This window comes from Rosa chinensis, chromosome 7 (assembly GCF_002994745.2).
Source record: "Rosa chinensis cultivar Old Blush chromosome 7, RchiOBHm-V2, whole genome shotgun sequence".
Classification (NCBI taxonomy): Eukaryota; Viridiplantae; Streptophyta; class Magnoliopsida; order Rosales; family Rosaceae; genus Rosa; species Rosa chinensis.
Window position 1 is genome coordinate 65,615,982 of NC_037094.1, and position 13,195 is coordinate 65,629,176.

At 39.3% G+C, this 13,195-nt stretch overlaps 2 protein-coding genes across 3 annotated transcripts; one reads left to right on the forward strand and one right to left on the reverse strand.

The window, feature by feature from the left end:
* Positions 1-6,679: 6,679 nt before the first annotated feature.
* LOC112178425 (aspartic proteinase NANA, chloroplast) lies at positions 6,680-8,074 on the forward strand. The gene has a single exon (XM_024316574.1). It carries the CDS (start codon positions 6,680-6,682, stop codon positions 8,072-8,074), a length of 1,395 nt encoding a protein of 464 aa, XP_024172342.1.
* Positions 8,075-9,440: 1,366 nt separating this feature from the next.
* On the reverse strand, positions 9,441-12,930 carry LOC112176811 (2,3-bisphosphoglycerate-dependent phosphoglycerate mutase 1). Of its 2 annotated transcripts, none has more exons than XM_024314901.2 (8): positions 12,658-12,930; positions 11,827-12,098; positions 11,444-11,667; positions 10,989-11,107; positions 10,741-10,897; positions 10,490-10,591; positions 10,260-10,379; positions 9,441-9,873 (listed from the first exon to the last, which is right to left on the reverse strand). In XM_024314901.2, the coding sequence occupies exons 2-8, from the start codon at positions 12,095-12,097 to the stop codon at positions 9,829-9,831; spliced, it is 1,038 nt and encodes a 345-aa protein (XP_024170669.1). In that variant the 5' UTR covers position 12,098; positions 12,658-12,930; the 3' UTR covers positions 9,441-9,828. The 2 variants fall into 2 exon arrangements, with proteins under 2 accessions (XP_024170669.1, XP_024170670.1); XM_024314902.2 differs by lacking the exon at positions 12,658-12,930 and adding an exon at positions 12,553-12,570.
* Between the last annotated feature and the right edge of the window lie 265 nt (positions 12,931-13,195).

The window sequence follows — 13,195 nt, forward strand, 5'->3', positions numbered from 1 at the left end:
CCAGGTGGAGCTACTCCTACAGCCTCTATAGCTAGTCGAGGTAAAATTGGTATGGCTTTAAAAGTTTCTAACTTTGTTGGTTCTGATACATGGATTATTGATTCTGGTGCCTCCGATCATATGACTTATGACAAATCATATTTTACTGAATTGTCTTCCCCATCAGTGTCCTATGTAACCAATGCCAATGGTGAGGCTTTTCCTGTGTTAGGGTCAGGGTCAGTGCGTATTACTCCCACTTTAGAACTTCATAATGTGTTATATGTGTCTGACTTATCTCATCACTTGATATCTGTCCCACAATTGAACACTGAGTCTAAATGCTCTGTAACCTTTTATCTTATGTTTGTGATTTTTCAGGATCTTCTCACCAGGGAGATAGTCGGTCAGGGGTACCTGAAGGGCAGGTTGTTCCATCTGGATCAGACATACGCAGGAGAGAAACCAGGAGCACAGTCCCGAGCCGCTTTGACTTCTACTTTTGATGAGCTAAGTGAGCTTTGGTTGTGGCATCGCCGTTTAAGGCATTCATCTTTTAGTCTTATGAAAAAAACCATGCCTACTCTGTTTATTGGTGTGGATGAGTCAGTTTTACATTGTGAAACATGTGTTTTGGCCAAGAGTCATCGTGCTACTTATTCTCCTAGTATTTCTAATAAAAGTGTTATTCCTTTTGAGTTGATTCATTCTGATGTTTGGGGACCTTCTAGAGAGCCTACTGTATCGGGTATGCGATACTTTGTGTTGTTTATTGATGATTGTACGAGATTGTCATGGGTTGCTCTTCTTAAAACCAAAGATGAAGTCTTCCCCGCTTTTCAAACATTTCGTAATCTTGTTCAAACACAATATCATAGCACCATCAAAGTCCTTCGTTCTGACAATGGAGGGGAGTATGTTAACCATGTGTTCCAAGAGTTTTTTAAAATCCATGGGATTGTTAACCAAACCACGTGTCCACAAACACCAGAACAGAATGGAGTGTCCGAACGGAAAAACCGTCATTTACTTGATATGGCTCGTGCCCTTCTTTTTAGTGCTCATATGCCTAAGTATCTTTAGGGCGATGCTATACATGCTTCCTCTCATCTTATCAATCGTCTTGCATCCAGTGTCCTTCAGGGAAAAATTCCATTTGAGGTTCTCGCCTCTCATGTCCCCTTACCATCATTTCACAATCTTCCAGCTCGTGTTTTTGGTTGTGTTGCCTTTGTTCATGTACCAAAAAATCAGAGGTCTAAGTTGGATGCCCGGGCCCTTAAGTGTGTGTTTGTTAGCTACGGAGGCTATCAGAAGGGGTACAAGTGCTATCATCCACCCACCAGAAAGTATTATGTCACTATGGATGTTACTTTCTTTGAAGACATGAGTTATTTCTCCTCTTTAGATATAGCTCTTCAGGGGGAGAATTCATATTTTGAAGAGCTATATCATGGATAGGGGAGGAATCAGAGGGAGAAGGAGAAGCCACACAGCCAGGAGGTATTTTGACGGATCCCGTTGAGACTATTAGCTCGCCGCCTCCAGCAGCAGAAGCACCAGTTCCCATCACTCAGAATGAGGTTGAAGACACAACTGCCCCTCCTGCCATCGCTTCTACCCCTGACCCACAACTTTTTGGTACTGAAGATCACCCATTTGAGGTATGTCCATCCACTGATACTAGTAGTAGTGAGTCTAATGTTGAGCAATATGTGTTGCCACATAGGACCACTTGAGGTCAATCAGCCAAAAGATATGAACCTACTCTTACTGCCAAATCAAAATATCCAGTAGCCAACTATATGTCCACTAGGAGGTTGTCTAAGTCATATGAATCATTTGTGAATCAAATATCTGCTGTATCAGTACCTAACAAAGTGCAGGATGCGTTGGGAGATCCAAAGTGGAGGAAGGCTATGGATGAAGAGATGGAGGCGTTGCAGAAGAACAATACTTGGCAACTTGTGCCTCCACCACAAGGCAAGAAGGCTGTAGGTTGTCTTTGGGTGTTTACCGTGAAGCATAATGCAGATGGATCAGTGAATCGATACAAAACACGTCTTGTAGCAAATGGATTTACTCAGACGTATGGTATAGACTATGATGAAACTTTTATTCCTGTTGCCAAGATAAATACTATTCGGGTTCTGCTCTCGTTCGCTGCTAGTTTAAACTGGCCACTCCGACAGTTTGATGTCAAGAATGCATTTCTTCATGGAGAGTTAGCCGAGGAAGTGTACATGAGCCTTCCACCGGGGTATGTAGTTGCTTCTCCTGGTGAGTTTGTATGCAAATTGATAAAGTCTTTGTATGGTCTCAAACAGTCACCTCGTGCTTGGTTTGGAAGATTTTCACAGTTCATGCGGAAGGTTGGTTACAGGCAGAGCAACTCAGACCATACCTTGTTTCTCAAGCATCAACAAGGGAAAGTAACAGCTCTAATTATTTATGTGGATGATATGGTAATCACTGGTAATGATACTGTTGAGATGGATAAACTGCAGAGACAGCTAGCCTCTGAGTTTGAGATGAAGGACTTGGGTGAGCTTAAGTACTTCTTAGGAATTGAGGTAGCCAGGGGGAGAGAATGAATCTACCTGTGCCAGAGGAAGTATGTTCTTGACTTGCTGACAGAGACAGGTTTGTTAGATTGCAGACCTATTGACACTCCTATTGAGCAGAACCATGGTTTAGCTAAGTATCCAGATCAGGTACCTACTGATCAAGCTTGCTATCAGAGGTTAGTTGGGCGCTTGATTTATTTGGCTCATACCAAACCAGACGTTGCATATGCAGTGAGCGTGGTGAGTCAGTTCATGCATAATCTGAGTGAGAGTCACATGGATGCTGTTATGCGAATTCTGAAGTACTTGAAGTCAGCTCCAGGAAGGGGAGTACTATTTTCTAAACACAACAACATTCTTGAGGTTTGTGGCTTCACAGATGCAGATTGGGCTGGAAATATCACAGACAGGAGGTCGACATCAGGTTTCTTTACCTTTGTGGGAGGTAATTTGGTTACATGGAAGAGTAAGAAACAGAAAGTTGGGCACGTTCTAGTGCTGAGGCTGAGTATAGAGGTATGGCTCACGGAGTGTGTGAATTGTTGTGGCTGAGAAATCTGTTACGTGATCTGGGTTTCATACTCAAAAATTCCATGCAGTTGTATTGTGACAACAAGACAGCTATTGACATATCACATAATCCAGTACAGCATGATCGTACTAAGCATGTGGAGGTTGATCGTCACTTTATAAAGGAGAAGCTAGATGCCAAAATCATTAGCTTTCTTTTTGTTCTAACTGAAGAGCAACTTGCAGATGTACTTACCAAAGGAGTTTCTAGGAAGGCGTTTTATGACTCACTAAGCAAGTTGGGCATGGTTGATGTATATGCGCCAACTTGAGGGGGAGTGTTAGTGTGAGTCATCGTTCCCTATTAGGAATAGACTACAATGGAATATATTGTTTTAACTACTTACCTTGTATATGTTGTGTAGTACAGTAGTACACAATAGTTGTAGTACAGTAGTACACAATAGTTGTAGTACGATTGTAATCTGTTTATATACACCACAGAATGAGTGTAATACATCATCAGAAAATTCATTCTCAATCTTATTCTATTTGACTGATCTATCCTCCTAAAGAGGGAGTGGTTGATTTGGGTGAATTGTGGATTTGGACACTAGGCTCTCGACGACTCCATCGTCTCAAAGCTTTCAATTGAAAAGTCTATGAGAGATTAGAGATGGGTTTCAATGGAAACTGTAGTTTCTTGCACAGTGCAGGAGGTAAAGGTGAGGAAGATAGGAAAGAAAAGAGATTGTGGATGATGTTTAAATTTTGTTAACAGTGACCTACTCAAATTGATTAATTTTTTTTTTTTTTGAGAAAATAAACCATATATTAATAACCAAACAGGTTACATATCATCGGATCCAACGAGAGGGACAAACATGAGCTAAAAAAGCTCAACCCCAACCCAATTTAACCTATAACCAGAATGTATAACGACACAACTCCGCCATAGCATTTAGATGAACTGTTTCCACCCGTTCAGACACCGTGTCCCAAAACAACCAGACCATGTGTAAGGGTGATTCACCATCACGCTGATAACCAGAAAGCACCAACAAACGCCCAGAAACACCAAAACAACTAAGACACCAAACAAAGACAACGACACTACCTAGAAACACCCAAACCCTCGCTCACAAGAGGAAGGACTTATTTAAATAGTACAACAAAAAACCAAACAAGGAAAAACTAAGCAAACCGAAAGCAAAAGACCACCAGAGAGACCCAAGAACAAAAGCCCAAAAGAGTCACCAAAGAGATCACTCGGGCCCATCTTCTTGGTTTGGACCAGTCCACCACTCCTCCCAGACTTGTCATGCACCACAGTACGGCCACTTTTCGGCCAACCACATTGCCGCGTCGCCACGATCTGCACCGCTACACCATCTCCGCGATCCAAACCGCCGAGCCATGCTGGCCCAACCTGCATCACCACGGAAACGCCATCCCCGAGCCAAGCCTCGCAATCCCTATCGCCGTTGAGCAAGACCCATGGCACCGTCGATCGAAGAAGCCATCTGCGAGGATCAGTAAATCAACCTATGCCGCACGACCATCGTCCTCGCCACCATCCCAGCCAAACCATCTGACGAACCGGAGAGAATCCCTTAGACGAAATCCTTGGGCAGTAGATCTCCCGTCCGGCAGCAAGCCCAAGACGACGGCGAGGCCGGACATCCGGGCGCCGCCGGACGAGAACAATAATTGCAAGCGGAGAGACCGGCCTAGGGTTTCTCAGAGAGAGAGAGAGAGAAAACGTCAAGAAAGCACAAGTAAAGAGAAATTTAAATTGATTAATTATATGGTTACAATATTATTCCTACTTTTGTTTTACTATTGTATATGAAGATGCACCAATATAAGGAAAAAAAGAGCTACATCTTTGTGAGCATCGAAAATTTGAGATAGATATAAGACACTATTGAAGTTGCTCAGTAACACACTATTTGGAGATAGTATCAAAGCGAATTTTGTTAAATAACAGTATAAATTCAAATAACTGGCATAACAAAATATGTTCAAGTACTATTTTTGTATAATTTCAAATACCACAAACAAAATGTAGCTGAATTGTCATGATTTGTAGACGTTTTATCTTTTTAACAGGGTCTTTCTAAATGTATCCAATAAATATATATGAACACCAAGAAAATTAATTTTGCATGAAAAAACAGTTGTATCCTCATATGAAATTTTATTAAAAGTCATGGTAAACTAAGCTAAGAACAAACGAAACCATATAATTTGAAACTCTTTAGTCTATTTGTACCCAGCAATTCACTGTATTTCATGTTGTTACGTTGTTTCTTCCAGCAAAACCTTAAACTCAAATTTCACTTTTTATAATAATTGCTTCATCTCCTAGATTTAATACACGTGATATTGACCAAGTTGTGAGTGCAATCATGATTTTGGAGATTCTAACAAGGTATGTTCCATGATGATCATCCATCAAAATCCTAGAACAAAAGAAGTGATGATCAATGGGCTTCCCGTAAGAGTGAAGTATTGTGAATTTGTGACACTTGTATGCTATATGCCTGTATCACCCCCCTCGTTGTTTCCATTGTTTTATCTGCAACAATTGTGTGGAGCGCATTGATCATCGATCACTGCCCTTGGGTGGGGCAATGCATTGGCCAGGTACCTAAACTTGCAATATTTTGGTTGTGTGATTTAATTTCAGAATAGTCCTTGTATACTTGTCTGTACTTATTCTTGCTTCCTCTCTTAAGTAGGCATTAATTTGTTTTAGAAATCTAGGTTTGTAAAAATCTAATTGCCTGGTATGTATGTAGTGCAACTATAGTTACTCTATTCGGCAACTCTCTCTGCATCTACTTCTTCTCAATACCCGCTCATCATGGGACAGTTTCGGAGGCGATGACGACGAAGTCTAAGGTAGAGAAATTCTTGAGGTTGAGACTGGGTATGCATATACGTTACCAGATCAACGTTAAGAAGGTCAATATAGAATACCAAACCATCTCAGAAGAATGAAGGATTTGTTGAGTGTGTTATTCTTCATCTTGATAAGGTTTTACACTTTTATGGGGTGTAACGGGTCTTGTTGGGTTTAATTAGAAATAAAGATATCATTGAAAAACTTGCTAGGTGGAGTTAGATAGCGGTTCTATGATTTTGTTGGATGTAAAAAATATGCAGGGTGTATTTGAAAATTTGCTAGGCACATTTAGAAATACCTTTTTAGGTGCAGACTTGTCATGAAATATTATAAACTGCAGCCCTTTTTGGCAATAATAAACTGCAGCCCTTCTGGCAATCTATTTTATTGTTTGAAATCTTCAATCATTTGATCATTTCTAATTTCAGCTGTATAGAATCGGTTACAACTAGAATTTTCTCATTTTGTACGTCTAAATTTAGCTAGCTCTCCCGCCTCTGATGTTAGTCATCCCATGTCCACATGCATGATCCTATAATTCTATCCTTGTATATTCTAGTTTCAGACTTTCATTCGAGTCATTTCATTTCGACAATCAATGATGAAGGGGAGGATGTCAACTAGTTCAACAACATTCCTCTTCATCATTTTCTTGCTTTCTGCCACTCATCATGGACTTTTGCATGTTTGTGCCAATGGTGATCATACCACCATGCGGTTGCCGCTAATTCACAAGTACTCTCCTCATTTCAATGGAGGAGTTGGTTTGATCAATAAAACCGATATAGATATCATGAAAGAGCTTCACCTCCATGACATAATCCGCCACCAAACGATTTTCCTAATGAATAGAGATGATCATCAAATCCCAAGGCGACAGGACTCAGAAACTAACTCATCCTTTGCAATGCCGGTGCATTCGGGTTTTGATATGCTGTCGGGGTTGTATTGGGTCGAAGTAAAAATTGGAACACCTCCCAAGACTTTCTTGTTGGCTGCAGATACAGCGAGTGACTTGACATGGATCAAATGCAAATACGATAGAACGTTGACAAAGGAGGCCAAACAGAAAATGATAGACGATCGCAAGAAGAAGAAACACCATCATGGCGATCTCAAAAAGTCATTAATTTTTCTCAATAAAGGTAGGGAATTTCGTGCTGATCTGTCATCGACATTCAAACCTGTTCCATGCTCCGATGGTATGTGCCGCCAAGGGCTCGCACACATGATGTCTTATAAAAACTGCCCAACCCCAACGTCGCCTTGCAGATACACTTACAGGTACATGGGAAAGGAGGGAGCAGATGGTTTCTTTGGGCATGACACTATAACAGTACCCCTCGCAAATGGTAGCAAAACAAAGCTGCCTAATGTGACAATTGGCTGCACAGAGTCCTACCAAAATTTAAAGGAAGGTGATGGCATTCTAGGTTTAGGCTTCGGTTACTACTCATTCTCCGAGACAGTAGTTTCCTCTAAGTTTTCTGGCAAGTTCTCTTACTGCCTAATGTTTCATAGGAGCAACGCGAGTGTGTTGAGTTATCTTACATTTGGTCCCAATAAACAAACTGTTAACAGCCCTATGAGGTACACAAAGTTGATTATGAGGAAGCAGAGGGGAGGTAACTCTAATTTATATGGCGTAAACATAACGGGCATCTCAATCGGGGGCACATTATTGAAGATACCAAGTCAATTTTGGGATGCAACGTCGCGTGATGGTGGTGTAGTGCTTGATTCAGGCTCAACCAACACATTTCTACCCCTACCAGCTTACAAGGCTGTCATGGACGAATTGACAGATGCTTTGTCAAAATATAATAATTTCGTGATCAAAGAGCTCCCATTTGAATTCTGCTTCAATGATAAAGGATATGACGAGTCTTCGGTGCCTAGACTTGCATTTCATTTTGCAGATGGTGTTCGATATGAGCCACCAGTGAGAAACTATGTTGTACCTGTGACAACGGGGACCAAGTGTATTGGCTTTGTTCCATCTCCCGATGGCGGGCCTGTTATTGGCAACCAAATGCAGCAAAACCATCTTTGGGAATTTGATATTTCACGTGGTACTGTGGGTTTTGCTCCTTCCAGCTGCACCTAGATACCTAGTGCTGTACGTATTAAATTGACTGACTTGAACTTGTAATTTCTTCTTCTTATTCTTTTGTTTCTTTATTTCGCTAAATTGGAGGGCCAAAGTTCCCCCCACCCAAAAAAAAAAAAAAATGCAGAGGAAATAAAGTTAGGTAATGCTATTGAACTCTCATGTGCAAGCTGATGTTCTAGCTCTGCAATGGGGTGTAGTGTGGTGCTCTTTTCTTTGGCTGAGGTTTTGCCTAAGCGAGATCAAAATGTGATGCTCCTAACAATTCCTTAATGTATCAATCATAAATCTTTATCAAGAAATAAAAATGATAAAGCTAAAACTACTGTACAACTTCTCTTTCTAGCCTACATAATCTTTCAATAGGACAGAAATATTTCAGGCCTAATTCTGGTGAATCTACTGGCTTGAGCGCTCAGTTGGTCAAAGCTTTTTGTGGCTGTTACTCTGATGCACAATTTGAGTTTGCACGAGTGTCCTTTCTGAAAGCAGGTGGCGAGCTAATACGGTGTTGAGAAAATGCAGTGTACGCTTGTGCTATAATTACAATTAGTGTTTTAAAAGGGTGGATGACATATTTTCTTATCTATATTGTGTTTGGTTCAATATCAATACTTAAAGACGCAAAAAACCAATTGAGCCACAAAAAGCTTAATCAATTTAATCTTAGGCTCAGTTTTTTTTTTTTTAAAGAAAAAAAGAAGAAGGCTATAGCAGGTTTGCAGACTCCCACTCTCCCTAAATTTCTTCCTTCATGGCAAATTTGACTCCCCTCTCCTCAAATTTCTTCCATCAGAAAGGAATCTCTTTCCTGACTCCCACTCTCCCCAGACTTCTTCCTTTGCCGCCAAAGCTTTCTCATAAACACCAAATGCCGCATCAAGTACTAAACCATCATATTCACCTTAGATTTCATTTTATGTTTGAGTATTTATTGAATTATGAGGTTCATTGAATCTAGCTCAATTCTTATTGATTGATGACTATGAATAGCATTTGTTTTTTCTATATTGTTATCATTTTATGTATATAAATTTTTTTATAATGTAAGATATACGTTTTACGCCTTAGTGACGATCTACTGAAATACATCGGAGTGCATTTTAAAACACTGATTACAATGCAAGACAATTGAGCAAATCATATCAATCAAATATATATGTGATGTAAAGTTGCAAACATATTTGTGAATCGAGATTATCAAGATAGGGTACCAATCTCTAGTCTTTATTATGTGGACAAATTTTAACAAAACAACAGACCGAATGACTAAACTGTAAAACATGGTCTAGATTCTGTGAGCATCATGTTTATTTAGTGGGAGACCACTAAATAAAGCATATAGAGGCAGAAACCCAGAAGATACCAAAAGATACGTTCTTATTTCAGTCCTATCAATTACAGGATTACAACTTAGTAATAACATACAAGGACAAACCGAACTCTCTTCTAGCACAGGGACTTCAACTAAATTTGCTAGACATACAAAAGTACACAGAAGCAAGTAGCCAGGACTGTGGCTATGTACTGCTTCAGAGCTGCCCCCATATATTTCATATATCTGTAGAACTTGAAAAAAAAGTATGACACACCAACTGGTACAAACAAAACTGCTGAAAGATAAACCCCCTGAAGAAGCAACGGAAGAGAACTTGCACCAGCTACTTAAAATTTTAAAAGCAGAAGAAAACCAGCAATTTTGGTTCTCGACTTTGAGAGCATATGATGGGTTTCCTGTAATATATAACACGCTAATGAACCATCTCATCTAATTTCTGCCTGTAAAGGGCCAATTTCTGCAACAAAATTAAAACAGCAGAAGCATTAGTTCCGTATTTGAGGGTTAAAAGGTCTAGAAACTGGAAATAAAGTTAACAAAGAAGTTGATAGCAATTATTATCCAGTCTCTGTGTTTGTTCATAAATTAATGTAAAGCTATAGATCAAAGCCATTTTGAAATGTCTATTAAGGTCTTATAAATACACATATCAGTTGAAGCTTTTCTTGAAGCTCCATTTGTTTTCTCCACAAACAGAAGACAAGGGAAACGAAGACAGTTTCTCCCAAGCCAAGTAGTTAAACATTTCCATCATAATAATGATTCCGCAAGGCAAAGGCAAACTGTTGATAATATAAAATTGAAGTTAAGAAAAATATTTAACTAAGTGCAAAACTTTCTCACCTTGGTGTAGGCATAAACCCCAGCCTCAGTAGGTGCCGAAGGACTTCCCCTCCGAGTGAATTTTCCCTCTTTGAAAATGTAAAGCATCGGTATTCCAGTTGACAGTTCTAAACTAATAACCTGCCAAGGAAGAACAGGACAAAACATAAATTCATTTTTTTCTTGGCTGTAAAGTATTAGAGCCACAACTATAATGCATATCGATCTCAACAATATAAATGGTCTGTCACCTCTTGGGAAGTTAGCTTATCCAGATACATGATAATAGATCTCAATGAATTCCCGTGGGCAGCAATCATAATATTCTTTCCAGATAAGAGTTGGGGTTCAATCTGCCAGAGCAATATTTATACAGTCAGACGGTGAAGAATGGATATAGTCAATGACGTCTTTTGAAACTACACAAACCTTTCTCACATAAAATGTGTTATAGAAGCAGTTCAGAGCAACTAGATACAGGTAAGTATGCAGACATACGTACTTGATCTTTAAAATAAGCAACAGCTCTTTCAGCACACATTTCCAAACTCTCGCCATTGGGAGGGGGTACATCATAACTCCGACGCCACTCGTGAACTTGTTCCTTCCCATATCTATCTGCTGTTTCTTGTTTATTGAGACCCTGTAATTCCCCATACCTATTAAAAAAATCACGTCATGCAGCTAAGTACAGGAAAGGGATAACAGGCCAGAACAATTATCAAGGAAAAGCAGAGATGTAATAACAACATTCTTTCGTTCAAGCGCCAATCCGCGACCACAGGAATGGATTGCAATTTTGTGTCTTCACTAAAAATCTGGCTCCATGCCCTAGCCTGTTCGCTTTCATTATGCAACATAACTGGCACCTGTAGGCAAACTGATATTTAGCAGGATGACAAAAGGATAACTTTCTGTCCAAATGAGTAAAACCTGAGGACTTAATTACAGTTCAGACATTAATACAATTGTAAAACCCGGAGTTTGAGTTGATAGGTATCTTTTTCACTTCTCCCCTTTCCCCTTTAATACAGATTTTTTTTATCTGCATTCCCCTGCTAATTACTGCATGGATGATCAATGGTATTAAACCAATTTGATCATCTATCGACATCAGTTCAAATTACGATAATCACTATGCCTCCAAATAGCTACATAATGTGGTATCTTATGACACTAAACAGATTTGTTTTCCCTAAAATTACCTTCTTACGACGGTGCTGTGTCATGGCAAGCATGGCAGTCATCTGTGCACGAATCAGTGCAGATGTATAGATCATGTCGACAGGTATGTTGCTGATTCTCTTGCCAGCTTCAAGTGCCTCTTCTACACCCTTCTTGCTCAGCGGCACATCAACACAGCCAGTGAACAAGTTCTTTTCGTTCCACAATGATTCACCATGCCTAATCAAAATCAAAGCTGCTTCATCTGAAAGGATATGGAAAAGAATGTTTCAAAATTTCAATAACCAAACGTGGTGATTTCATTCAGCTCAATAGAAAAGATCTACAGAAAAGAAAGAACAATTATACAAGTATACTGACTATTCATCAACAAATCAAAATAGGGTGAGTAAAACCAGCTTACTAGATTTCTTTCGTGATTCGCTTTCTTTGTTCTTTGAGGGGGACGAAACGTGATCAATCACTGAAGTTTGGGAAGTCGAAGCTCGAATTACACCAAGGTTTCTCTGACCAGAGTTGTAGCATACTCTTCTTGACAGTCCAACATCAACCTCGAACGCCTTTGAAATCAATCTCACTGAACTTTTCCCCAACTCTTGATGAATGCCAGAGTTATAGAGATGTCCATGGGACTGGTGAGTTCCAATGGATTGGTGAAACACTGCAGTAGCCATCCTAAAAAATCATAAACATCTCAAGTAAACGACAAAAGTACAACGATTACACAAATGGGAACAGAGACACTATATTGATATACAAATGATCATAAACATTTCTCTCTTAGAGATTCTTAGGCCTTCAAATTTCTAAATCAATACCCCCATTAGATGCATGTTAATCAATCACTTCCCTCACAACCCAAAAACTTAAACATTGCTAGGGAAACAACAAGCTAATACATCTCAGATAAACATGTTCATCAACCTCATGCATCATAATCATAATTCACAAAGAAAATTAGTAATAAGAGGTCATAATCAAAATTCACAAAGAAAATTAGTAATAAGAGATCTATGTTGAAGGAACCCCAAACAATATGTGCTTAAAAAATAATTAAAAGATCTCTGCTTTATACCATTTTCAATGTTCAATCACATTCAAATCAAAGTCAAAAATGAAAAAGAACAAACCTCCTTAGCAAAATCAGAGAGAAACCCAGATACCAAAAGGCCCAGAATCCAATGCAAAATGAATCAAGAATCTATCTTGATGAAGGTTGGTAGGAGTAAATTACCTTGATGTTAATATATATGGGAAAAACCGACGAAACCGAGGAAGAGGCAAAATGGAAACACGACCAAATGGGACCAGAGTTTAATACGAGAAAAGTTGACGGAGAAGAAGATGATTGACAGTTTATATGACACAAGTTGAGAGCTGCATTTACATGTCGATTTCTGAGAGAACAAAACCAAAGCAAACCAAAACCAAACAGAAAATGGAAAGAGAAAAATGTGAAATAGGCGAGGGAAACTGGGGAAGTGAGTTTTACATGAGTTTTATATGGCCTTTTTATTTATAGAAGAAATCGTTGTTGTTTGTCGTCGTCACTAAAAGCGCTATGGAGGAACAGTATATTGACAATTTGCCCAACTTGGCGACACCATTGGTGGGCGTTTATGGTTCTACTAAGTTGGGCTTCTTTGACTTCAATTCCTTATTCTTTTCTTTTTGTAGTCACATTGTGTTTGAAATTCATATATTCGATTGAAAAGAAGAATATCATTTTGCATGTGAAAGAAATTGAATAGATAAACCATGACCATGTAAAT

What these genes read in the sequence shown, in the direction of transcription:
- LOC112176811 (XM_024314901.2), bottom strand. Translation starts at nt 12,097, where the DNA reads ATGGCTACTGCAGTGTTTCACCAATCCATTGGAACTCACCAGTCCCAT. An exon ending in ATAAGCTAACTTCCCAAGAG is followed by an intron (nt 10,380 to 10,489) that starts GTGACAGACCAT and finishes CTTCCTTGGCAG; the next exon opens with GTTATTAGTTTAGAACTGTC. An exon ending in GGGTTTATGCCTACACCAAG is followed by an intron (nt 9,874 to 10,259) that starts GTGAGAAAGTTT and finishes ATTTTGTTGCAG; the next exon opens with AAATTGGCCCTTTACAGGCA.
- LOC112178425 (XM_024316574.1), top strand. Translation starts at nt 6,680, where the DNA reads ATGCGGTTGCCGCTAATTCACAAGTACTCTCCTCATTTCAATGGAGGA.